The sequence below is a fragment of the Glycine soja genome, chromosome 5 (genome assembly GCF_004193775.1).
Source record: "Glycine soja cultivar W05 chromosome 5, ASM419377v2, whole genome shotgun sequence".
Lineage (NCBI taxonomy): Eukaryota > Viridiplantae > Streptophyta > Magnoliopsida > Fabales > Fabaceae > Glycine > Glycine soja.
In genome coordinates, this window is record NC_041006.1 from 39,846,119 (window position 1) to 39,873,419 (window position 27,301).

The 27,301-nt window shown below is 33.2% G+C and overlaps 3 protein-coding genes across 3 annotated transcripts; all 3 read right to left on the reverse strand.

The window, feature by feature from the left end:
- Nucleotides 1-259: 259 nt before the first annotated feature.
- LOC114413253 (aspartic proteinase Asp1-like) lies at nt 260-4,101 on the reverse strand. The gene is made up of 8 exons (XM_028377534.1): nt 3,398-4,101; nt 3,067-3,184; nt 2,651-2,874; nt 1,768-1,992; nt 1,544-1,682; nt 1,044-1,244; nt 859-931; nt 260-712 (listed from the first exon to the last, which is right to left on the reverse strand). The coding sequence occupies exons 1-8, from the start codon at nt 3,601-3,603 to the stop codon at nt 603-605; spliced, it is 1,296 nt and encodes a 431-aa protein (XP_028233335.1). The 5' UTR covers nt 3,604-4,101; the 3' UTR covers nt 260-602.
- Nucleotides 4,102-10,342: 6,241 nt separating this feature from the next.
- LOC114413254 (protein DOG1-like 4) lies at nt 10,343-11,794 on the reverse strand. Its single transcript, XM_028377535.1, has one exon. It carries the CDS (start codon nt 11,581-11,583, stop codon nt 10,726-10,728), a length of 858 nt encoding a protein of 285 aa, XP_028233336.1. The 5' UTR covers nt 11,584-11,794; the 3' UTR covers nt 10,343-10,725.
- Nucleotides 11,795-13,969: 2,175 nt separating this feature from the next.
- Nucleotides 13,970-26,504, reverse strand: LOC114413255 (cyclin-dependent kinase E-1-like). Its single transcript, XM_028377536.1, has 16 exons — nt 26,245-26,504; nt 26,044-26,154; nt 25,863-25,966; nt 25,713-25,755; nt 25,464-25,562; nt 24,425-24,494; nt 23,926-24,020; nt 23,741-23,774; nt 23,554-23,638; nt 23,268-23,345; nt 21,553-21,600; nt 21,213-21,245; nt 20,852-20,960; nt 15,074-15,280; nt 14,904-14,970; nt 13,970-14,405 (listed from the first exon to the last, which is right to left on the reverse strand). The coding sequence occupies exons 1-15, from the start codon at nt 26,455-26,457 to the stop codon at nt 14,905-14,907; spliced, it is 1,395 nt and encodes a 464-aa protein (XP_028233337.1). The 5' UTR covers nt 26,458-26,504; the 3' UTR covers nt 13,970-14,405; nt 14,904.
- Nucleotides 26,505-27,301: the final 797 nt, after the last annotated feature.

The following is a 27,301-nucleotide window of genomic DNA, read 5'->3' on the forward strand; positions in this document are numbered from 1 at the left end:
TGAGCTTATAAGTTTCTGAGGAGTAAACATATTTATCTTTACTTTAGAGGAGGCAAATCCTTAAATATGTTTGGTGTTCTTATTCAATTAATATTAAAATTTCACCTTAATAATGTATACTAACCTTTGATGGAATATTTTTTTTCGTGAATTATTGAGCGAAAACTCCAATTCTAATTAGAGAGCAATTACAAAAACACATGAAGAACTGCAACTTAGTTTTTCTGCAGTGAAACTTGGATAGTTTTGAGATCCTTGAAAACTGAAAAGAAAGATCCATGAGATCTGCCAGGTAATTACAGAATATTTGATGTATATCCATACTGCATCAACTTGCATTGTGTTTACCCTTTAAATTATAACCAATTACTTCGATAATCAGAATGTAACACTAACACAACAATAATATCCTTATCTTGATGGATCTCTATACCTATTCCAATATACCGATATAGTATACACAAGACTGTATTCACAAATCACAAGCGAACATACATTAGTATTTAATAGTACTATCACCCTGCTCTATAAACTGCAGGACAACATCATTCTCTTAATGATATACCATCCTTATGCATGGCTGAACTATGTATTTTTTATAATCAAATACTGACATCTCCGGATTTTGGAACACGGCTGCAATCTGCAGGTCCCCAACCAATCAACTGTTTCTCATTTTCAAACACCATCACTTTGTCTTGCATGGATATGTCTGCATAAACAATAAATACCAAGATTTACATAGTGCAGAGTTTACACATCATTTTGATGAAAACTGCTGATGAAGTTAGGAATTGTAATGCGAGTGGTATGGGAACTAGAAGAAAAGAGATGGTAACAACACAACAAAATTCCTACCTCCAACTAGATTCAGTTCCTCCAACCCTACTTCAAAGCCGTTTAGAATGCCAAGACAAACATTTCCCAGGTTCTGGCAGAACAGTTTGTTAGCATTCACACATGAAATGCATCAATTACTTATGATAGCAGAAAAAAAGTTAACAAACATAGAAGATATTGATAGGTTAGAGTGTAGAACTCACAGATATTATCAGATAAGCTTCAGGAGGGATCTCAAATTGAGCTTTAACTCTTCCACCATTGGTGAAACTAAGTGCCACAGGCTTGAAGTATTTCCTGACTTCGCGTAAGCTTGTGAAAGGTCTTTTACCATGCCAGCAGAGAGATAAAGTCTGATCATCAGGTGCTACTTTTAAGGGCTTTCCACTTAATTCCTTATTCAGCTACATTTGGGAAATTGAACAAATCTTAAGTAACCTGCCATTATTTTCTGGCACAAAAATATAAAATAAAATGCTTTCTTCTCCAACAAAATCCTTCTACTTTTAGTTACTTAGAATCAGCCTCAAGGGTATATGTTAGCAAAACCATTACTTAAGTTAAAGTACTTTTTATTCATTTATTTTCTCTTCATACAATTTGAATCTTAATGATGAAACTGGCATGATCTTATAGAAGAAATGCCTTATGCTTAAGGAAATACTTTAAATATGAGAATATAGTGAAAATTGTTTTAACTGACCCAAGAAAGTAGTGCTTGGTAAGCATGAGAGTTGAAGTAAGTGTAAGAACTCCCAGTGTCAAAAACAGCAGTCAGACTTCCAACCCCAGTCTTCCTTCCTCCAAAAACAAGTTCAGCTGGCCCTGCTGAGTAATGTTTGCTGACACAAAGCACGCAGAATTATGAATCATTAAGAACGTGCGGAAAATGTAAAATGAGCATCTGATTTCTTAAGGTGTACTTACGAATCTACAGATGAAATTGGAGTCCAAGTCACTCGAGCTGAATCATATGCATTTCCAAAGAAGATATACCCTCCTCCTTGTGAACTTAAACAGTGTCCAATCACATTTCGTACCAAGCCCTGACTATTCAACTGGGATATCAAGCTGGCCTTTCCCCTTCCAAGGCCAAGCAGTCCATCTAAGGGGTGGTAAGAAGAAGGTGAAAATACTTGATCATATCCACATCTGTAGAAAGGTATAAAAAAGAGAGGTGCATTAGATAACTATTAAGAATTTATCAACAAAAATACAAAATGACACAAATTGTAATCACCATGGGATGTAAAGATGACATGATCAAGCATTTCTGATCACACAACATTGGAGTGTTTTTCTGAAATTTTTCTAGGCAATACTAGCGTATTATCTAAAGATAATATATTCCATTTCTCAGGATTTCTGGTCTTCATAAGAAATTTGTAAGATTAAAAAAAAACAGTTTTACTCATCCCGCAATGGGAAACATATACCATGAAAAGCATAATTGTTCTGGTATATTATTATTTTAAATCTCTAAATGTTAGTATGCATAACAATTAACACGCAAATTAACCAGCTTCATAGACTTGAGTAAGCTGCCACAAGTGTCCATTCTGAAGTTCTCACATTCAATGTTCGTGTGTTTCAACATAACTAACTAGTACACATCATTCTAACCTGTATCGGTACTTGCTAATTACAATTGCAGTTAAGACGCATAAACAACTTTGCTGAGTATTTTATCTCAAGGCCTTTTTCTAAAAGAAAGCTTGCAGAAATGTCAAGACATCAAGAAAACATCCATAGGTAAATAAAGTAAAAATGGTTGAGAGGTGCTGAAGCAAAGCTAGGAGAGTAAACTAACCCGAGAGCCATCCGAACTTTAAGTTGGACTCCATTGCTAGAGTTGAGAAGGTAGACATCATTGAGAAGCACGCCGTAGGTTGAGTACTGATCTGCATAATTAATTTCATAGTCACATTGATCAGGGTGTTCACAGTTGTAGTCCTCAGTGGGCTGCAAGGATGCACAAAGGGGATCCCTGCAGGGAACAAAGTCATTGCTGGGCCTGTGGAGTGGATGGGGTGTCTGAAAAATAAGCGACAAGTTCAATTCAACTAAACAAAGATTACATGTATCTCTACCTACATTCATAAGCAAGGATGAGCTTTTCAATCTCTCAAGATTTGGCACTTCACATTGGTGATTAGCCTATTATTAAGATTCAAAAAGGAAATAACTTTAGGGGGATTTTCTTTTCATATAGGTAGTGAATATTACCTCAGAGCAATGGGTACAAGGGGCATCACATTGGAGCCATGTGAGATCACTACCCGTGTCCACGTCAAGAAAATAAGGCCTTGCTGGCTGACCAATATTGAGAGTAACATTATAGAACCTTCAAACATTGAAAATTGAAATCAACAATGATCAATATCAGAATACCAATTTCCTTCACGCCATCAATATCTAAAGACGTTTCACTTTAGAAAACAAATTAAAAATGTGCACAAAAGATTACTTTTTGTTGGGAACAAATAACTAAAGTGGTTTTTTGCTATATTCTTATGCAAAAGTTTTGAACAAAGAGAACAACAAGCTATGTACCTACCCAACAGGATAAACGTTTCCATAAAGAGGGAACACAATAGAGGAGCCAGCAGGGTTCAATAGACTCGGCCATGATGAAATGGCTTCACCTGGGAGAATCGAGTTCCTTCCACTTTTGTGTTTGTTACCACCAGACCAAGCTGAACAATAAAACATGTTGAACAACACCATCACTGCAACCACCATCACAACTTTCCCCATCTTCATCTTTTTTTTCCCCCTCAGTCTCTCTATCTATCCAACCAAACTCTTCTTTCTTATAATTTTTTATTTATTATTTAAATGTATGAATGAATGAAAGAAATTGAAGAGTGTAGGGGGTTGAGTTTAAATAAAAATACTTTATTCTTGTTGAAAGAGTTGGTTTTGTTCGTGGAAATTGCTTTTGCTTCTCTAGTTGGTGTTAGTTTGTGGGAATATAAGTGACAACCTTGGATTGGGATTGGGATTGGGATTGGGATTAGGAAGGAACAGCCTCGGCATTGGAAGTGGGATTGCTTTTCATGCTTTGACTTCTGGTTCCTAAGATTATCACAATTCACAACCCTTTAGAGTAGATGAAAGAAATGGGAGTTCAGTGGATATGAAGATGAAGAGAAGGTGGAACTGGAAGCACTGTACAAGTGTGTTAGTTCAGCTTTTGAGACACTCTTCATTAGCTTCTTGGAAACTTCTTCCTTGCCTCCTTCCAACACTGCAACCAAAATACTGTTACGATAAATTAAATTATAGTTTTGACACGTTTTTCTTGGATTGCAAGTTGTTCTTTATTATTTATTTTATATGTACTATCGTCAAATTTATGTGGTTTCATAATCACTACGCAAAAATAGAATACACCGCAAAATAAGCACTGTAAATTTTGTAGGCCCAAAGCGATGAGGTTGGGTCGAAGAGGAATTAGAAAATTACAAATCGAATATTTTATTAATGAATAGTTAGTTATTGATTTAATTTGTTACTTTTGAATTTTGACTCAATTCGATTTATTATTTTTTGTTGAGGACATGTTTGGACTAAAATTTGTAAATTTAAGTTTGTAAAATGAATTTATAAAAGTTTTATTTTTTCTCAAATTAAGTTTATAGGTAAAATTTTACTCTCGAATGTATTTTAGAGGGGTAACCAAATGAAATGTTAAATTAATTTTATTCTCAAACGTATTTTTGAAATCGATTTAAGTTTTTGAAAATACTAACGGATAATCACCGTAAAAATTAGGAATATATTAAAAGGTAGTTGCCGACGGACAAAAAGTATGTTGCTCACTATTTTCATAAAGGTATAATTATAGAGGCAGAGATTAACGGTTTTCTTATTTTATCCAGAGCTGAGTTTCAGTGTATAATAAATTTCACCTCAATGTTTGAGCTGCTACGTATCATTTAAATTAAGAAGTGTTATGATTTGTTAAACCGACATGTATACAAGATTTGACAATTTAGTGTGTTGGATTTTATATTAGCACAAATAACAAAAAAAAAAAACTAATCTATTTATAATATACAAAAGTTGAGTTCTTTTCTAAATTGAGTTATTTCATATATAGTTACCTTAGCGAAAATGATAATATATGAAGGAAGAAAAATATTATTCTATTGAGTGATACTCACAATCTTATAAAATCATATACAGTCCATTTCAATACTCACCTCCAAATGCTCCAGTCTTTTGCATTCCCTCCTAAGTATCTACTCTTCATCTCAAGGTTTTTCACATATAACTTCGTCCTCTCCCAGATCGGCATAGAAGAATCTTTTGAAATTCGATTGCATCATTCATTTGCATCTCGCTTTCTTTAGATTTTTGTTAATATTAGAGATTCTACGTTTGCGATTATGATGATGATGCTATAACAGCAGTATTTCGTGAAGCATCTTCACATCAAAAATCGAATCACAGGATCGACAATCTCATATGACAACTGACGATAAACCTCAATCAGACGGCATGACAGAATCGTAGGATCTCCGATCACATATGACAACCGACAATAACCTCAATCAGACGAATTTGGAGTTGTGCGAGTCTCTACGCATCAAACCCTAAATCGCACAACACTCTATGAAACCTCAGTCAGACCCTCCGAATCGTGCGACACTTGATGAAAACTCGGCCAAACGAATTTGGGGATGTGCAAGCATCTTCACGTGAAACACCGAATCGGAAGACATTCCCTCAATCGCATATTGCATTGTATAGTGAAACCTCTCCACAATTGCATACTTCAAAGTTTTGGTCCTACACACAAGCAACAAGTGATTTGTATTAATCTTGTTAAACACCATCAACCAAACAAAAGACTTGACCTTGGAGGAACCTTTAGGGTTCCGAATGGGTTTGTCGAGGCTCAAAAGGAATCTTGAAAACTAGAAGTATATCTTAGAAACAGAAAAGAAGATATGCAAAAGAACTCTCCACAGAAATCCAAAGTCCAACTCTCCTATCATAAATGGCCGAGAGACATATACAATTAAGTTGGAACGAAGTGGATTCTAGTTCACAAGTTTCCCTAACATTCAAAGCTACACTGACATGAAAGTCCCAAATATAGAGATTGAATGACCCTAAATAGAATAAAAGCAGCTAATGGTGAGTTGAGAAAAGTAGACTAGAGAGATGAAACTGAAAAGGAAAGGCCTCTAAAGTAGAAACATTCCCCACCCAAATGTTCTCCCAAAACTTAATCCAGTACCATCATTCGAGCTGAAAGAAACTAGTTGCCTAAATAAAAGAAATATGTCACCTGGGAAACAATTTTTCAAGAACTAAAGTAAGTTGAAATAATGATTGTTGGGTTGGCATCACTTTAAGCTAAATTATACTTGCTAGTTACAATATAAAACAAAAACTGAGACCCATTTTATTAGATATATCTTCAGGACTTAATGTAATAAATATCTTATAGTAGCAACTAGCATCCACGAAAATGAATATACTTAATAGTTTACACCATAAACATAATCTGATCATTCAAATTTAATATAATTAACAATTTCTTCTTTCTAATTCTACTGCCCCAAATTGTAGTTTACCTTTCAATGTTATCAGTTATCACTGTATGCCTGTGAAGCACCAACCACAACCCCAAACAGTGGTGTCCCCATTTTTGACACGCCGACGACATGGACACACACTAGACACGCATTTGTCGTGTCCAACTTTTTTTAAAAAAAAAAAAAACCTTTGACACGGTTCTGGACACGAGAAGCCAACAGGCACAACACTGCTTTTGTTTTGTTTTTTTTTTTCAAAATCATATTTTTTAAAATCTTAAAAGATAAAATATTAGATTTTAAATTATAATGAAAGAAGACAAGTGAATGTAAAATTTGCAAACTTTTTTGGTGGAAGAGAAGACTTTGATGATATTGACTCTTTAAGGGATAAATGGTCTAATGGATGCAAAGTCTTGGTGACTAGTTTATGGTGCTCATGCACCAACACTTCAAAAGATTGCTCTTAAGTTACTAGGACAACCTTATTCATTATCATGTTATGAAAAAAACTAGAGTACTTACTCTTTCATTCATTCAATCAAAAGAAACAAGATGACAAATGATCTAGTATTTGTTCATAATAATTTTCTTTCAATAAATTTCCCACAATATCTTAAAAAAGAAACTAAAATGTGGGACATTGCAGAATGTGTGTGTGAGTGTTGTGTTCCCGTGTTTTATGTTTTAGAATTTGATCGTGTCGTGGTGTCAGGGTTGGAGTCCGTGCTTCATAGCTGTATGCACACATAAATGACATTCTCAATGATAAATCTTAAGGGTGTGCTAAGATGAAGGAAAAGGTTATGAGTAAAGCTAACCCTTCTTTGGGACTTTATCGAAGTGTGGAGAAAAATGAAGGATTATCATGTAATCCTCAAAACCCAATTGAATATTTGAATTTTGGAAGACTTTAATCATCCAAATAAGGGAAAGGAAATTAGGAAACTTATTAGTTATTACTTAATCTGCTATTCTTTTTCCCTCCCCCTTTATTTTCTTTTTGATTTCTGTCATTCTCTTCTCCTTCCAACTCCCAAATATAAACTAAAAATCTTCAAACTGCCCATGAAAAAGGACGAAGATGTGCTGACTAAACTGTTAAGGAGCAGACCACTAAGTTTTCCATCATCTAGAGGTTTCAGCTTCTGACCTATTACCTATATATTAAACTTGACTATATGACCTTTAAAACCATGACTTTCTCTTTACCACATCTCAGTAGCAGATAAGCGGTGGCATAAGACCCATATAGGCGATCATTATACAGAATGCCTGACTAAATTTCAACTCAGTGGTTAAACTAAAGTCCATTATTAATTTCCTGCCCCTTATTATTTTCATTATTCTTTCCAGTTATTGACTTTCCACCATGTATTTTTTTTTACTGAAAAATACTGGTAGAATATTGAATAAGGATGAAAGCAACTTCTTTAAGTAAAACCAGTATTTGGTCTAGCAGATGAAGAAACACCGTAGCAAGCAGGATCCTTGTACCCTTCACTGCCCACTTGGTTGCATGATTTTGTACGGGGGCAGCATCTTCAGTAACAATATTCAAAGGCTGATCAGAAACAATCTGTGAAACTGTGTCCACACTGCTAATGTTGTTATTGTGACTGTTATTATAAGGACAAAACCATAGTGCAATCTCACTTAGCCGTTGCCTCCGGATAGCAGTCACAACATCAGGATCCACACCAGCATTTGCCTGGACTTGTGCAGCACCAAGATCCCCACTAGCAGTTCTTTCCCTCAATACTTCATATTCCTTCTGATATGATTCTGGTTACGGATCGTTGGAAGGCGTCACTTCCAGCAATGAAGGATAATCCAAAGAAATACACCACAAGGATGATGGATAGTCTTGGGTAAGTCCAAACGGGTGGAATCTAGAGAATACTTTTACACTGCACAGATATTTTTCTGAATGCACTTTAATTCTTTTAGTGGTGCAGATGAAAAGACACAAGTCTGTCGGTCACTAAAATAATATAAAATTAAACAAAAATAAAATGAAAAAAAAAATACAATTTTATTTAATTTTAAAAACAAAAAAAGAGAAGAAAAGAAAGTCAACAACAGCACTCTCCTTTCATGGGTCTTCAATAATAATGTCCTGAACTAGTTTTGGTTCAATGTCCTTCACCATATATGATACTTCAAGAATTGTTGTTACCACTTCTTATAGGATCTCCTCAGCCTTTTTGACTCTGGCTCTGGTCATAAGTCCTGTGTCAGTCCTTGAATTTCAATATCCTCTTCACCTTCAAAGCACCAAGAACCCTTATTAGAACGGCATAAGGGATTGATTGATGGGACGGAACCCACCCACAATTGTTTGATTTTACAAAGGGAAAAGGAAAATTCCTTAATAATGATGATGAATTAGAGTTATAAATAGAAAAGATCGCAGATTAAGGTTTATTTACGCGTCGCGACAATACATTTTCACCTCTCATACATATATCCCAATTTCGTCTTTCTATTCAATCCTTTTCCTTACACACTTCATAATGCATATATTTCTTTCTTCTTTTTTGTTTTATTTTACTTTTCCTATTTCTTTTCACTCCTCAAATCTTTCCTGACTTAAATTTCCCCCCATATACATGATAAAGAAAACGATCTTATATTACACCCACTATTATTAATAATATTTTGAACAACAGTGTAAACTTATAGTCGCGTCATTAAACTCATAGGTTAGTAATAGTATGGTTGACAATACTGTTCTTTTTTTAAACATTGTTACTGGATTAGTTAATATAATTGTTCTAACTTAAGAAGTAACCTAAAAGAAAATTAGGTTGAGGAAAAATTATAAAATCAAAATGAATTAAATATAATAGAACTTAAAGATTTGATTGGATTTGTTTGAATTTAAGGATATGATAAGGATGACTTTTTTTATGAGATATGATAAGGATGATCAACAAAATGAGAGAAGAATATGAAAGAATAAAAATATGATAAATTCTTATCTTTTTTCCGTGTTTGATGTACAACTGAAAACCTAACATATAATTATATAAGTTATATGCAATCTTAATAAAAGAAGGATATTAATTATTTTTCAACAAAAAAATTATGATTTAACTAAAATTGTTAAAAATTAGGTTTTATTCCTTAAAAAAATTATTCTTGATATTTTAATAAGTTTTTAATAATATCACTTTAAAATAAAATGAATTATCAATTTTATTTATAAAAAATAAATATGAATATCTGCATTATTTAGTGACCAAATAGTTCAATTAAAAGTAAAAGTAAACAATGCAATAAGTAATTAATGAAAAGCCAGTAAAATAAAGTAATTGATGAACAAAGATTAAAAAATTCAAGTAAATTTGTGAGGATTAAAATAATAGAAAAAATAGTAATTTATAAGTAAAAACTAGTAGGAATAACTTCTGGAATAAAATAAAAATTACTAAAATGAACTTATACACTTATCAAACTTATTTTAGTCAATCTTTGCTTTTAACCAAGTCGAACAAATTGTTACGTAGAATAACTTGCCAGATACACAATATATACAAGTACTTTTAAGTTCTTAAACAAAAAAGAAGCAATTTTTTAAGTTTTATTTCATCCAATTTCTTCTTAAACTCCCACTATTGTAATAAACTCTTTTATTCAATTATTAGCAAGAGATTAAGAATTAGTTAGATCAAAATATCATAGCTCAAAAATTCTATTAATTTACAAAAGTTTACAGCAATTTGTATATTCTTTTTCCTAATAAAAAAAAGTTCACATTTATTTACCATTAATAATTTAACCCCCAAATTACTAGAAAGGTCTATTATAATTATTGAGAGCTGATTGTGTTTTAGAGAAATGCTTGTGAGTTTTTCTGTCGGTGAATGCTCGTGGTCGTGGGTTTGACTTATATCCTAACTCCCGCAAGCTCATCTCTTTCTTCAATCTTTTATTTTTCCAGTGTATGAAAAATTATAACATCGCTTTCCTTATTGCAATTGATCAATGTAACTGGACAATGTAACTGGATATTTGCTTACAAATTTAAATTCCCTTCTGGGTGGATTGAAAGATAAAGATTGGCATTGTCAAACATGGGAATGATCCAATCCAACTAAGCAGGCTTTTGATGGTCCAATATGAAATTACACATCGAGACCTGGTTTGTTTCATATGGACTAGGCTTTTCAAACTAATCATTTTTTTTCTTTTTTCTAAAAGCTGTGAATACATAGTATGGTTTGATTTGATTTGATCCCCCCCCAAAAAAAAAATACCATGTTCATGTTCTCTTTTTTTTCTTCAACTTGTTCTGATTGATTTGATTCCAATCCAAGTGCTGCTATCTTCAACTTGATGAATTGTGGCTTTTACCTTCACCAAAACCTTGATTGCATTTTCTTGCATCCATCTTCTTGCCCCACTCATGCAGCCTCAGGTGCAGCTCTGCAGCAGCAATCAAGAAATGAATGGCCTGTTTTGGAGTCAGAACATCAACAACATCCTTGAGTGTTATAAACCTTAGCTCATCAGCTTTCAGCAGAATCTTCTCCAAACCTTCCTCCTTAAGCACAAGAGTTGATTCAACCTTGTTCTCTATTTCCTTACTCTGATCAACCTCTCCTCTTTGATTGGCTCTAATCATCTCAGAAACCACATGAGACAACTCCACCATTGAGGCATCAGCCACTGTCTCCTGGTGCCTTGCCATCAAATCAGTGATCTCCCTCTCCTCCAAGATAGTCCTCCTTTGCATCTCATCAAGCTGAGCAAGTTGTGATGCTGATAGGTCCCCCAAATCATGTGTTCTTAGACCCTGGAGGACTTCATCGAGCCGGGCCTCGAATTGCAAGCCGGACTTTGAATATATCAAGTGAAATGCCATACTTGGTCTCCATCCACCAATCCAAAGAAAAGCCTCTTCCAAGGAACTCATCCATGTTGGGGACAGCATGGCCAATACATCTTGCTTTGCACACCTTGACTTGGCCTTGTAGTAGTACTCATAATGCTCAACCACCTTATCATTCAGTGCCTGAAGCTCCTCATCACTAATTAGCTGGGTTGATTCAGCAGCTAAAAGGTCCTTCAGATGTTGTTTTTGCTCAGAAATCCAGCACTCAAAAAACTTGTGAAAGCTCTCACTTTCACCACTAAGGTTATCTTTCTCTGTGGTGTGGTTGCAATTGCAAGGAACCACCGACATGGCTGAGAATTGAAGTAGAAGAATGCACCAGCACAACACAAGTACTACACAAGTAACATAACCCTCCTAATAGAAAATGAAGTGGTTTTTATAGCGGGGAAAAACATGCACTTGCAAGTGGGCGTATGGAGGCCTTCAGTTTTAGGGAATTGTGTATGTCATTGGATGATGGGATTGGCATTAGATTCGCTGTAAATGCTGCTGCTGCTATGTAATGTAGTGAAAGAGATTTAACTAGATGTGTGTGTGCAATGCGTGTGTGAAGGCCATTTGAGGAAACGAACATTATATTATATGATATAATAATGGTGGATAAGATCATGCATGAGACTAAATAAATAAATAAATGGCAGAAGCAGAACTAGATAGAAGCTGTTTATTGCAGGATGCCTTGCTTCCCTAAAGGAAAACAACAAAAAGCTTGTTTGAAGTGTTGCATGGCAGGTATAATCTGTGGGCTATATAATAATATGGTTATATACTTGTTGTATCATATCTCAAGTCTCAACTGAATATTTAATGCGTTCCACTTGAAAAATTCTTGTAAGCCAAGTCTTTTATTTTAAAAAATTAGGAATTAAAAGAAAAAGCTTTTTTTTCAATATTCTTTTAAACATCAATTAGATAAGCCATCTGGTATCTGTTTTAAAATTTCTAGCCATGTGCCCAAATACGTCATCCTTTTTTTTATTTGTTATAGTTTTCTGTTGCAGTTGTATATTACCCACGTCAAGTTGGAATATCTTTCCGGAATATAATTGCTAGCTACAGTTTGCAGCTCAAAACACCCACTCATCTAGGTTTTTTTTTTTATTCCATCTAATCAAATTAGATTTTTTAAAGATTTTGTGTTTCTTTATTGAATTTATTTTATTCTTCCTTTTCACCACGAAAATCGATATCACTTCTTTTTTATAAAAAAAAAAACTACTCATATTATAAATGGATTTGCCATCTTGTATGACTTAGCACATATTAAATTCTATTAATAACATGAACAGTGCTATGTAGCACGACAGATTTAGCGCACAAAAGGCACCAACTCTTAAATGGATGGCTGTCATTTTTTAAGTAATTATCAATTAGCAGTTAAAAAAATTATAAAATGATTTCTTTAATATAATACAGTTCGGGCTAATTGTATGAAAACTATTTTCGTGCTAATTAGCAATTCCGTAATAATATTGGTCTTAAATGTGAGTTCTCAATATTTTTAGTTGTATTAAATTCTTAAATGAAGAGTTTGTCATCAATAGTCTATCAAATTAACATCTTCCAATAAAAATAAAAATAAACATAATCTCTGACGAAAATTAATAAAGTTATTCTTTTGTCAACTTGAAAATAACACTTTAATGTTTTATATTTTGTAAATCATTTCTAAAACGATCAAAATGAATCTTTTTGAAAGATAAAAAATCAAAAGAAAAAAATTATATTAAGATAAAAAATCAAAAATATATTTTAAATTATTTTTATTTAAGATTAAATAATCATTTTTAATGTGAAAACCTAACCCTAAATCAGATCACAAGCTGTGGGAGCATTTAGAGGGAAAGGGGTGTGGGCTGGCCGCAACAACAAAGCCATCCATGATTTTGTATGTTTTATGGAACCTGAGTGTAGGAGAATGTGGTTTATAAAGGAAGAAAGGGGACCACAACTATTGTGTGTTTCGTGAGGGTGAAGAGTGCTTTAGTGTGTTACGGAGTTTATTTGAAGGGTCCGAAATTCGAATGCGCAGTGTGTTTATGAGAAAAGTGATAAACCTTTTAAGTTATACACAGTTCATTCTTTTAGTGTTTGAATACCAGTTAAACAGAACTAATTGTTTCAAAGGATCTTTTGAAGTTGTATAATCCAAATCTTCTTAACTTTAACTCATTTTTTAAAAATCATTTTTTTGTATTAATTTATACAATCTCATTATTTTAAGTTATATAATCCCATCATTTGTAAGATGAGATTTCAATCATTGCATATATTTTCTCTGTAGCACCAAAAGAATATACATTTTCTGTAGTTTTATTTCTACACTTTAATTAAAACAATTTCATAACTTAATTTCATTGTATATGTTGCTATCTTTGAATAACTGGATAAAAAAAATTCAGAAGAGTAATGAATGGCATCTTAAAATTTTCATGATAACCGAGAGAGCCACTTGCCAATGATATCAAAATACTTAACACTGGCTTAACATTAGAGTTCCAAAAGTATGATCAGATAATTCTCCCAATTGCTGCTTTTCATATCTTCATACTACTACGTCTCCGAACAAAGTTTACATCATACTCACAGAAAGCTTCAATAATCTCCTTGGGAGTGAAAAGTCTGTGATTCCAGTGATCACAGAAAAATTCAAAACGGAAATACCAAAGGCAAGTGATATTTGAACTATCTTCAATCATGTGAGGCAAAATATTCTACAAATACAAAGTAGCATGTTATAGATTTAATCAAGAAAAGTTCCATTATGAAAACCTAATGGATGATCAACATTTGGTTTACTGACATTGATCTTGCCCAAAAGCTAAGAAATACAATAGAATTGCATTGTTATAATCATGATATACATGTGCTTACAGTAGCTTAACCCTTTCATACGTTTATTCCCTTTTATGGCTTCATTGGTGTTCCAGCATACATTTGGCATTTTAGCATCAAAATTCCAGAGAAGAATGCACCCAATCTTTGATTGCAATAAAGTGAGGCTTGCAAGTATTGAAGGCAAACACTGTCCAGAAATGTCCTGCATGAGTTCAGGTACTGAAGTATTGACCCCAAATCTATCTTCACTTAGTCTCTCTTCCAGCAGAAACCTAACCATGAGACAATATATTGCTTCTCACAAGCTATTTGCAAATAAAGAGTTTCCCAACTCTTAAAGTTCAAGTATTCCAACAGGTACAATGATGGAATAATAAAAATGAAGAATGTGTAGAATTTGAAGTTTGCCACAATCCACAAAACATATGACTAGTAAAGAGATGGATCAGGTAATGCTTGATTTTGAGATTCCCATACAATTTTCAAGAACCATAGCACAAGAATCAAATTACAAGCATAATTTAAATTTTCCCATAGAACTCTCATAAACCTTACCTTATTCCATAAAAATCACCCACACAAAATATGAGAAGATTGATACACTCATCAAATATAACAATAGATAATTTTTCAGATTCACACCTCAAAGGTATCCTCCCAGCCGAGTCCCAGTTCAATTAAAAGTGAAGTTCATATCTATGACAGCTACCACTACCAGTCTATCACCATTGCCACAAATAAGTGGAGCCGTAAGTCCAAAACTCCATTACCTTATAATCGTCTTGACTTCTGTTGTGCAGGGTATCCCGGCATCCCCATTTGCTCCTTCCTTCTCAACTGTTCAACATAGTAAACTTGAATATCACAAGAAGGAAAAGAAGAAAGAAAGAAAAAAGTCAAACCCCTGATCCCCTTTCCCAATTCCCATGAAACACTAAACCTGTTGTGGCTGATGGGCCTGTGGAACACCTCGATGCTTTGAGATATCCCCAGGATTCATTCCATCTCCCATGGCTGCCTGAGATGAGAGATTATAAGCTGCCATTGCTTGAGGGGGCAGTCTTTGCATTCCAACAACATTCATTGGCCGAGGCACAGATCTATTTGACCCATGAGGACCAGGCATGCTACCAGAAACTGCATTTACCTGGCTCAAAACAAGTAAGAAATAAATTGGATCGATTAAAACTCTAAAGTAGAGCATGTTTAGACATACAACTTGTGAACAAGCTAGTATAAAACCATACTTTACCATAAATAGGTATGTTTAAAACCAAGGTAACTTAAATTTCATAAAGGAACAATGAAATCAAATGCACAAATCCCACTCAGCATATTATTCACACATATAGGAAGACCCATAGCACGAGGCTCCCACCTAGTGAAGTCTATGGAGGGCAAATGTATGCTGTCTTATCCCACAAACAGAAAGAATGTTTCCAGGATTTGAACCTCTAGTTCACAAGGCTACCTTATCACGCACCAAGGCTCACGCTCATATTATTCACACACACAAATATTTAAGCTCAGCAAGGAACCAGACAATCATATGCACAAAAGGCACTTAGCATATTATTAATAAATAGTTATGTAATTATATCCGTCTTTTTTAATTATATTAGTATAATATCCAAACTAGTGCAACTCCGGAATTTATTACTCTACCATCTATGAATTTTGTAAGGAAAGTTATAATGGTCTTGATGATTAATGAGGAAAATATATTTTGTGCAAGTCTTACATAATTAAAATTAAATTACAAAAGTTGTATACATGAAAAATGACAACTTAATTTTATTTTATCATGAATCATATCCAAAATATAAGAATCATGCAAATTTATTTAATTAAATGAGATGTTTTCAAATTGAAAAGATATTTAAATAAATTACATAAGTCATATATGGCATATACAACAACTTACATAATTTTTAAGTCGGTCGCATATGTTATACACATTGCATAACTTTTAAAATTAAAAAAATTATGCAATCTGTTACGGCATAGATGACTTACATAGCGCTGTAATATTTTTAAATTTAAGGTAAAAAGGCATTTTATCTCCCTAATCCTTGAATTATTACCCTAGTTGCACTTTCTTCCTTACATATTAAATTAAGCATAATATACCCTAATTTAACACAATTCATTGTAATTTCCCCTTCCTATCCAATTTTGACAGTTAAATGTTCATGCCATCCACCTGATATTTGGGCAAAAGACAAAAAAGAGAAAGCCATGTTATTAAATCTTCACTGCCCTATGCAGAAAAATCTACACCATCATCTTTTCGAAAATTCTCTCATTTTTTATCGTGTAAACACAAGTTGTTGATTAAAACAGGGCTTTAAATAGTGCGCTATAGCAGTGCAGTAGAACAGAGCGGCCCTTAGCCACTACAGTGGATTCCATAACAGAGAGGATTAGTATAGCGGACCAATTAGAGGGCTGAATAACAGCAGTATGTGTTGATTTCAAAAAAGCCCTCTGAACAAAGACATTGGTTGATACCAGTGTTAACTGAAAGACATTGACTTGGTAAAGCTACTGGATTAATGGGGATCACTGGTCGAATCACTTGGGACAGCTTGGGACACGGTTCAGCCTATGAGGACTTGAAAAGATCAGAGGGGAGTGATTCAACTGGTTTTGGTGCAGTCCTGTCCAAGTGAATACACCAGTTTAGTCCAGTTCGGGACCTGTTTGATAATGTGGCACTGAGTTGATAATACCATAAATGATCCAGTAACTAAACTGATCCGCCTATGAGCCCGGTTTCCAGTCCAACTGACCAAGTCGAAACAGGTTTAATAACACTGGCTGAAACCTTTATAGTTGGAAGCTAATGTCACTATCGTAAGTCTTATTTTGTAATTGTGTTGTGTTGATTAAATAGATGGGTTGAAAAGCATCCTATGAATTAGTATTTTCACTTTTGATGTCTTGATCTAGTTTTTCATTCTACAGCATTGGATGCCAACAATCAAAAACAGAGATAATTTAATCTCATGGAGTAGGCACCCAGTAAGTAGGAGAAAGAAAATGAAACTTCATTCCACAGGAAGGGAAAGTAACAACATTTTAGTAGAAGTGGAGCTATGCATTTTATTTACCAATGATTCAGCATTATTTATGTTGCGTGAAAGAGGCATGTCTTTCAAATGGAAATCTTACAGAAATAAATTAAAAAAAGAACATACACTAATACATCTTTTCCAGCAAAACCAGATGAACTTGAGTGGCTTCTTGTTTAGTAACGTATTAGTAAGGCTATACTGCACTAAGTAATTCTACAATTTCTTCCTTAAATGCATCAAACAGAATGCTATTATTCTTTCTTTGGGTTTTCCCCCCTTTTCCCTTTTACTTGCTAATAGTTATCCATTTGTGGAAAGAAATGTCCGATGTCACAGATGCCAATATAAGGAAATTGCTGAAGCCCCAAGTCTAGATGCCTCTTCGTTGGAGTGACAAAACTCAAATCTAAAATACAGTTCTGAAATTTAAGCTTCAGAGATTGGATGTATGCCCAAAAGTCCCATGTGAAGTTGGACAGCAAGATGTCCACCATATGACACTAAAGAAGTACCTGATGGTACAGCAGCTCCCTTCTCCCTATGATAACAGGGCTTTTTACTTCTTTTTTTTTGTCTGTTAGACATTTCTTTCCAAATATTATATGCACTTGTGCATTCAACTCTATTAAAATCAACCATTAAATTTGATGGAAAGGGGAAATTACAATGACTTATGTTAAATTAAGATGTATTATGCTTAATTTGATATAACTAACTAACTAATGTACCCCAGTGGCCAGAGGCTCGCTCCTCACTATGCGAAGGTATGGGGGAGGGTTATTGTATTCAGTCTTACCCTTACATATGCAAAGAGGTTGTTTCCGGATTCAAATCCATGACCAACCAGTCACCTAGGCACAACTTTACTGTTGTGCCAGGGCTGGCCGTGCTTAATTTGATATTTGAGTCTGGAAATGCAACTAGAGTAATAATTCAACGAGTTAAAGAGTTTTTACTCTTAAATTTATGATATAGTTTTGTTGGTTGATTGCTAAGTGTTCTTAATAAAAAATTTATTTTACATTTTATAGGCCCTAAACATAACATTTGAGAGTAAAACATCAAATTAGTCCCTAATATAAACACAATTCAATCAAGTCCTTGATATTATAAAATAGAAATTTTGGTCCCTAACTTTTCACAATTGCCAATTAATTTGATCCCTTAAATTGACACAAGTCATTTTGGTTTGTAACATTACAGAATCCATCAATTTGGTCCATAAATTTAACAACTATTGTTAATTTGGACCCTGAATTTGATGTTACGGACCAAATTGATTGACACACAACAAATTTAAGGACTAATGTGCATCAAATTAGGAGAAAAATTATTATAGTTGTCAAAATCAAGGATCAAATTGACAGATTCTTAATATTAGGGGCTAAAATGGCCAACAGTTATTAATATAAAAAACTAAAATTTCCTTGTCATAATTTCAAGGACTAAAATGACTAATATATGTAATTTCAATGACTAATTTTAATAATTTACTCAACCATTTGAATAGAAATAATTTCAAAATTGGGTTGTCATATTTCTAATAAAAAACTTGAGCTTGTTAAATAATTATTTCTTTTCAAACAATTACACATTTAGGGTTTTTAAGACTTACATAATTTTATATTAAGAAATATGTATGTTGTATATATTGTGTATGACTTGCAGAGTTGTAAATTAAAAATTATGCAAGCCACATATGACATATAAGATTTAAATAACTTTTGGTTTTTATATTTTTTTAAAAACTTACTAATTATCTAATTAAAGAAATAATCTAGGAAAATTGTATATTATGGACACGACTCATGGTATAATGAAGGTTTAGGTTGTCATTTTTCCTGTGTACAACTTTTGTAATATAATATAAATAATAAAATTTAAATATTTCAACTATGACTTGTATAAAATATATTTTTCACAATATTCATTAATACCAACTCTGACTTATCATTACCAATCCACAGATGATACGAAGGACTTACTCTAATTTAATAATAAATCCAAGTCTGATAAAATTGAACATGAACTGTACCAATATGGTAAAAAAAAGCCAGCTATGTTCTATTAGACATAGCAAAATCATTGAAAATGTTCATAAACATCATGGCACCATGTAATTGAACTTTATTAATGTTAATTATCATCTACATAATCTCCAAGCAGATCCCTTATCTGAAAGAAATATAAAACTAGCAAGTTAATGCATGGATACTTTTAAATTTTACATTAATTTTAAAATATAGTAGAAACATATCAATATTGTTAAACAATGGTGAAATTACATATCTTAAGATAAGTATAATGAGAAACTTATCCATTGCAAATATTAAGAATTATATTTTATTAGATAGGAATAGATTAAACAGATAATTTTTTTTAAAATTAAAAAGGAAATTACAAAAATAGTTTTTTTGAATCAAAACACATTATCTCTATGTCTATTAATTTGATATGGTGTGTTAAAATTCAAAAACTAGAAAACTAAATTCAAATAGAAATTTAACTAAGTTTAAGCAATAATATTTAATAATATAAAATATTTTTTAAAAATGGGAGATACTTGATTTAAGAGAAGCCATATGGCTTTCAGAGAAAGAAAGTGACTCCTAAAAGTTCTCTTTTTCAATAATAAGTACTCAGATGTCAGATTTATAATTGGATGGACTCCATTACATATGGGTTACCCAAGATAAATTCAATCTATTCTATTTTTTGCAATCAATTCTCAATTTGTATACAAAAGGAAAAGCAAAACAAGGTTATTTCCTTGGAAGGTTATAAGGAGGATTTTATTGAATGAACAAAGGAAGAGTTGAAGTTCAAAATAGAAATTCTGGTTAACATTATTCGGCTGGAGCTTCATGTGGTCATCAATTAAGTTTCAAAATAATATACCTTCCAAAGATATCATAAATTTATTTAAACAAGTGTTCACCCTCCCTCTATCTGTCCCCCCCCCCCCTCTTTTTCTAGTCCTCGTATATTCCTCCTTATATAATGCCTATTTACCCAATCTCATTTCCTTAACATCTTAAAGCATTTGTTCATTGACAAATGAAAAAGTAATTTATCATTATAAATATAACTCCTTATCATCCTATAACTCTGATTAACCATAAATTTTTCACACAATAAAAACTCCAGCTGTGGCTACCCACATATCAACAAATTCTTTATATTCTATTCACCAACATTGCATGCAAATATTGTTTAGATGATTATGGCAATAAAGAGGAATTGACTAAACCACCCACCAAGGCACTGAACCCAAAGTCATAACATAAATTGTATGTACACAATTCAAGGTACATCAAACATTTGAAAATGATCCTTCATTCCTCTAAATATGCAATACTCTTACAATTTGAAGTACTGCCTTATCTTAAAAAAAAAATAATGAGCCTTAATTTCTCTAATGTTCATTGCTCCTAGTAAACTTCAGTCTATAAGATTTCATTAAAAGATGATTACGATTTAAGGACAAATATTATCCACTATTTTGACATGCCCTGCTCTATGAAAATTTTAAATCTATAACGAGACTAGTAAGATTGAGATAGGCCAACGATATATTAAGTATACACAATTGCTATTTAGAATGATATAGTAGCAACAAATTTTCAACCATCATTGCTTACCGTTTGTGAAGGTGGCAGATTGGTTGTCCCTTCAAGATCAGTTGTAGTGTCCACTGGACGAGTGGGATAATTTACAATTTTCTCTCCAAGTTGGCAGGGTACAAGTGCACTGAGCATGATTTTACAGAAATGTTCAGTTAAAGAAAATAAACATTGGTGGAATAGTGCTTCATGAGGACAAGAACAATTTTTTTTTATAGAACACAAAATAACTGCACGAACATTTTTGTTTATAAATCTTCCAAAACAAAATTTTAAATAAATTAGAAATAATCAAGAATGATAGGAACAGGTCTTATCCATTGAATTTAAGAATAAAAGCCAACCCAGAATAACCAACAATGGGAAGGCAGAATCTTACTTTCGTCCAGGTAATGGTTCAATTTTGAAATACCTGGCAAACAGAGCATAAGGATGCTTGTCAGATAACAGCTGAACTACAAAAACGGAACTAATATAACCAAAAGTCACAATGCACAGTCCTTAACTATATTGATACAACAAGATAGCAACCACATCATTTTCAGTGCACCATAGGCAATATATCAAGAAATAGAACATACATGGGGGAAAACGTAAAACTAAGTGAAGATTTCAGTAAACATTGAAAAACCAATAACTTAAAAAACTTAAAATCATACTTTTCAAGGTTAGACACACATAATAGACACAAGAACAAAGGAGAAGAGAAGGAGTCCTACTCATGCTCCAAAGCTTGTGCTGCTGTTAAACGCTTACGAGGATCATATCTGCACATAAATACACAATCCATTATTAAATGTAAAAACATTAATGTGCCTTCATTGTAAAGCATAAGCTTTTGGGTCTATAACATACTATTAGAGCCTCTATGATCAAGTGGCCTAGAGTTCAATCATTGCTGCCTCCATTCTTATAAATAAAAAAGTTGAAACTAAGTATAAGGTAGGTGGGCTTGTGCATGACCCACTTCATATCCAAAAGATTTGTTTGGAAAGTGTTAAATATAAAAATACTCATGACTTTTCTCTAAAAGCTAAGCTTTGGGGATGGTTGATTTATCCTATCATTTTAAAAAGAAAAGGAGAAGGAAAAAGGGGGGGGGGGGGGGGGGGGGGGGATTTTGTGTGAAATTATGAGGTTTTAGGTAAAGGGAGGAAAAGGAGATGAAAGATATTGAATACCCTAAAATTGATATTGACTTGATATGTTATGATGAGTTGTATATGTTACAAAAGACATACAGCACTAACATTTATTCATACTAATACTATATTATAATCTTAATTAAATAAAGAAACAAATCATCAAATATAAGGAAATATGGAAACTAATCCTCAAAGATAATTTCAGATGCTGTAAATTATTGTAAGATGCTGGAAGGCACCCGCCTTAGTTGCAACTTCTTTGAGGACTGCCTTAATTGCAACCTCAAGAGCGGTGTTTAGTCTTATATCAACTAAACATATGGCTTAAATAGAGCTTATAAAGCTTAATAGTCTCACCTTACAAGTCAGTTTTATGGGATTGAATTAGGTCCTTAGCCCAAATTCTAAGATAGTATCAGAGTCTATCTTAGATATATTATTGGGCCACTTGCATTGCCACACTCCAAGCTAGCAGCCCAGAGCATGGGGAAGAGTGTTAGAAAGTCGCCTTGATAGTGGTCACCCTTAGCACGCCTTAGTTGTGGCCTCTTTGAGGGCTGCCTTAATTGCAACCTCAAGGGTAGTGTTTAGTCTCACATCAACTAGAGATATGGCTTAAATAGAGCTTATAAAAGTTTGAGCAGTCATCACCTTACAAGTCAGGTTTGTAGGGTACAGTTAGGTCCTTAATCCAAATTCTAAGACATATCTAGGGTAGTAGAATGGGCCTTTAAATTCATTCTCAATATCAACAAATTCCTAGAATCTGGATGCTAAATTGATTTATGGTTCACATGGTGAATAATTTACACTAAAAGCATCTGCATCACAGCATTTCACAATTAGGATAATTACCATGTAGATTATTCAACAGATTGACTAGTGTATCAACAAGAAAAAAAAACCCATTCAAATAACATACAAAGCAGGAAGAGATAGACTGAGGTTGAAACTGAAAAACTAGAGATCATGACCATTAAATCAACAAAAAGTTAGCAGGGGTAATAGGTGATAATGATATAGTTACAAGTAAAAGTAATAAAATCTCAGGCCCATATTTTACGTATCAATGCCTGGGCAAAGAAAGGAAATGTTGTGACCCATTTATCCACCCTATCACTATTTAGGAGGGAGTGTCAATACAAACCACAAGTATATAAAAGTGATTGTACTGCACCTTGAGTTCAATTTTGGATTACTCAAATGGAAAATGGAACACATCATTTTTCATTTTCTGTATGGGCATAGCAAAAATAAAATTTTAAAAATGTAAGAAGGAAAATACTTACTCAAGCATCTTTGACAAGAGGTCATATGCAGGGCTTTTTGGAGACAGGTGTACAACATTATAGAGACCGGCATTGTCACTTTACACACATAAGAAAGAAAATCCGTTAATTTCACGGTAGAAAAAAATCAAATTAATTTTAAAATTCAAAGAGTAATAGGTTAGTAAAGGAGGAAGTAAGGAAGGACTACATACTAAAGGAAAAGATGATCCCTACATATAATTGTATAATCACATAAATAATGAAAATTGGTAGCATCACCTACAATAGTATCAAAAGATCTTACTATTTGTGTCCTTGTATATGTTGCACATCTTGTTGCCAATGTGGAAGACTTGCTAAGGAAGGCCACTTTTCTAATGTGGGATGGCCTGGCACAGTAACAATGTCCTGTGATATAGCTCTAGAATATTCATCAACAGAATGAATGTCCAGCAGCAGGGAAAAAGAAAAACTCTAAGCAAATAAATTACCTAAAACCTTAAATATCTTGTCAAGTTGGTCAAGCTGCATAGAGAGAACAACAATTATACAAAATCCAAAAGGCGAAGACTACACTAATATAAAAATTACTTCAACACCAACCTAAAGAAAACTAAATCAACGGCACAGAATTCAACTACAGAACCAGAAAGCTATAAGTTATTGCATCAAGTACCTGAAAGGGATTTGATGTAGCTTTGACTTCTGCCCCTTGAAATAGTGGCTTCAAGGTCAACAACTCAGCAAAAATGCATCCCATAGCCCACATATCTAAATGTATATTTAAGGAAAAATGATCGAGTACTGGACCACTTTTAGAATAGTGAGAAAATGCTACAGACACATTCAGTTACTATACACTATAGACAAGTTTAATTGTGGATTATGTGTACCATAGTGGAAGCTTCCCCCAACATCCAAATGGATAAATTAATATGTAAATATTATGTCAATCTTGTGGACATCTCATTTAAGCAGGTGTCAGCAAAAACATGGCTCATTTAAGCAGGTGTTTCAAGTCAAACTGGGGATAACAGAACCAAAAAACATGTAACTATGAAGCTAACTATGCCACAGCACAGCAATTCCTTGACTGGCAAATATGAATGAAACAAAAAAGAAAATCACCTTGATACCCAACACATAAAGAAAGTAAAGCTTTAATAAAAGGATACCAACAGCACTGGTATAATGTTTTGCTCCAAGAAGCAACTCAGGTGCACGATACCAAATGGTTACAACAACCTGCATGTTAGTATCTCTTATATTCAAGAAACCAATAATCAAATGAGAGCAAACAATGTTTAAGCAACCCATGTGTGCGGAATCAAAACACTAGAGAACGCTAGCAGACAAGGTAGTTCAAGAAGGTAAACTTCAAACCAACATATCCATCATTCTGCTTGTGAAAGAAAGCTGGGATAGTATGCACCTCTATTCTAAGGATTTCCTGTCTACATTATATACTTAGCCAGACTTTGGTTTCTTAGATCCTAAGATTTAATGTGTGTGCAAGTGCACATGCAGGTCAAGATTTCTTACATATATCAATGACACAACAGATATAAAACATGTTGATGAAAATGAAAAAATGCCTCGTATGGTCATATCCAGACCAGATAAGGCGTTTAGGCCAAATAGGTAGTTGTCTAAGGTCCCCAATCATTTTTAAAAAAAGTTATACATTTAAAAAATTATATATTGTTAATTTAAATTATTAGTGATAAGTGTAACACATCACAAATTCAATTGAAGATTCTTTTCATATTTTTTTATTTTATGTACATATTAGGTTAATTTATTTCTTCTATTGAGAGCCAATTTGAACAAAATTTAGAATATATACTTTATTTCTATTTGACTCAGAGATTTCAATTTTTTTTTTTGGGGGGGGGAGGGTCTTGTAAAATCAGGGACTATCATGATCAACGTTTACAGTGTTTCTCTAGATGCATCGCATATAAAATAAGTTTAGCAAAATTGATTAAATCCTATTGGAGATTAACTATGTTGCAAAATAGATTAAATGTATTAAACCATATTATCTATTGATAATGAGATTTTAAAATTACTTCATTTTAACATTTTGACTAATAATTTATTATATTAAACTAGGCCTAAGTACCTATCTTCGATTCCTACAAATCAAAAAATAAAAACTAGGCCTCAAATATAAATTTTGCTTAACAATTCTAGACGCAGCCTGAGTCATACCCCATTGTCAGATAACGGCTTCAGAGGAGCTTGATATATCCTCGCAAGTCCAAAGTCAGCAATCTTAACAACTCCATGTTCCTCTCCTTCACCCATAACCTGGCCAAAGAAAGTTCAATCAACAAAAAAAACAAAGTACACTAATCAAAACTTGAGAAACAAAGTTGAAATTTCGAAATACTAACGACTATAGCTAGCATTAAAAGAACGAGTCAGTGTACAGCGGCAAGGAGGCAGCCAAAACCATACCAATATATTCGATGGCTTCAAATCACGATGTATCATCCAATTACTACGCAACCAAAAAAAAATGCAAAATATTATATCTATTTACAAAAGGAACACTCAAAAAAAAAAAAAAAATACGAGTGATGTTCAAATTCAGTTAATAATTCAGACCTGTGCAGATAGCTTAGTCCATTGAGCAACTGCCAGAGCAAAGACTTAACAGTGTACTGATTAATGGAATGGTTGAGTTTGTCCCTGTGATGCCTAATAATTTCCTGCCATATTTCACACAGCAATTTATTTCACACCCAACAGAAAAGAAAAATGCTTCTCGATGGAAGGATATACCAACATAGAGATCGTGCTCGGCGTAATCGAAGGCGAGGTAGAGAGACATGTCGGCGTGGTTGATGTGTACGTTGACGAGCTTGACGACGTTCTCGTGCGTAATCTCCCTCAGCAACTGCAATAACAAAAGAGAGAGAGAGGAGCGGATGAAAAATTGCGTTGAAAGAGGAAAGGAAAAGGTTAGGTTAGGAATAGAGTTAGTTACCATGATTTCGCGGATGGCGGTGGGGGAGACGCCGTCGCCGTCCTTGGATTGCTTGAACTTTTTTATGGCAATGGATTTGGAGGGAGTGCCAACGGGGGATTTGGTTCGGGCGAGGAAGACGAGGCCGTAAGTGCCTTCGCCGATTTTTCCTAAGAGATCGTACTGCTGCACCCACTCCGCCCTGCTCCACCGGCTCCCACTTCCGTCCCCCATCTCTCTTCTGTTCTGTTCGATCGCAAGGGGATAGGCAGCAGCGTCTGAAAATTGAAAGGGTTTTTGTTAGAGCAAGTATTTATTCATTTTTTAGGAAAAAAAATATTTAATAATATTTATTATTTACTAAAATATTTTTTATTTAATATTTCATGTAATTAATACTTTAATTAATATTTTTAAGGCAGGAACCTTTCAATAATTACATGTCCAGGTGAATTACTTTAATCATTTATAAGTTAATTTCACAAGTTGGTTTTTTATATGAAATTATATGTATTATGTATAATAAATGATTTCGTCAGAATCGAATAAAATTACTATGAAATTATAAGTTAATCTCATGTGATTATGATTACAATGAGAAAATATATTTCAAAACAATAAAATATATTTAATGATTACACGACTGTAATATTATCCTAATTAATTGTGAAAATTGAAATGATTTTATTGGAGTGAGTATTCATTGTAGCGATAAAAAAAAATAATGTTTGATATTATTTATCATTTCACGTAATTCAAAATATTTAATAATTGTATTTAATATATTTTATTAATATTTTTAAGCAAGGAATCTTTCAATAAATCCACGTTAAGAACATATTTGCTAAGTCGCTTATAAATTAATCTGACTAGTTTATTAGTTGAATTTTATGTATAAAATTATAAGAATTTTTCATGAAAAGTAATTTTGCTTAAGTTGTGTAGGATTTTTGTGAACGATAAATTTTTCTTTACAAGTAGTTAACATATTTATATGTACAAGATTCATGTTTGAAATCATGAAATAGACTAAAGCAACCTTATACTGGTTAATCAAACATTTGGTGATAACTTATCA

Bases quoted from the DNA above. Each gene is read 5' to 3' on its own strand.
- LOC114413253 (XM_028377534.1), bottom strand. From the start codon at position 3,603: ATGAAGATGGGGAAAGTTGTGATGGTGGTTGCAGTGATGGTGTTGTTC. The intron at 1,683-1,767 runs GTAAGTACACCT...GCTTTGTGTCAG, and splicing joins CCAATTTCATCTGTAGATTC to CAAACATTACTCAGCAGGGC. The intron at 1,245-1,543 runs GTCAGTTAAAAC...TCCCAAATGTAG, and splicing joins ACCAAGCACTACTTTCTTGG to CTGAATAAGGAATTAAGTGG.
- LOC114413254 (XM_028377535.1), bottom strand. From the start codon at position 11,583: ATGTCGGTGGTTCCTTGCAATTGCAACCACACCACAGAGAAAGATAAC.
- LOC114413255 (XM_028377536.1), bottom strand. From the start codon at position 26,457: ATGGGGGACGGAAGTGGGAGCCGGTGGAGCAGGGCGGAGTGGGTGCAG. The intron at 25,563-25,712 runs GTATGGTTTTGG...TTCTTTGGCCAG, and splicing joins TGAAGCCATCGAATATATTG to GTTATGGGTGAAGGAGAGGA. The intron at 14,971-15,073 runs GTTTAGTGTTTC...TATGTTGAACAG, and splicing joins AGGCCCATCAGCCACAACAG to TTGAGAAGGAAGGAGCAAAT.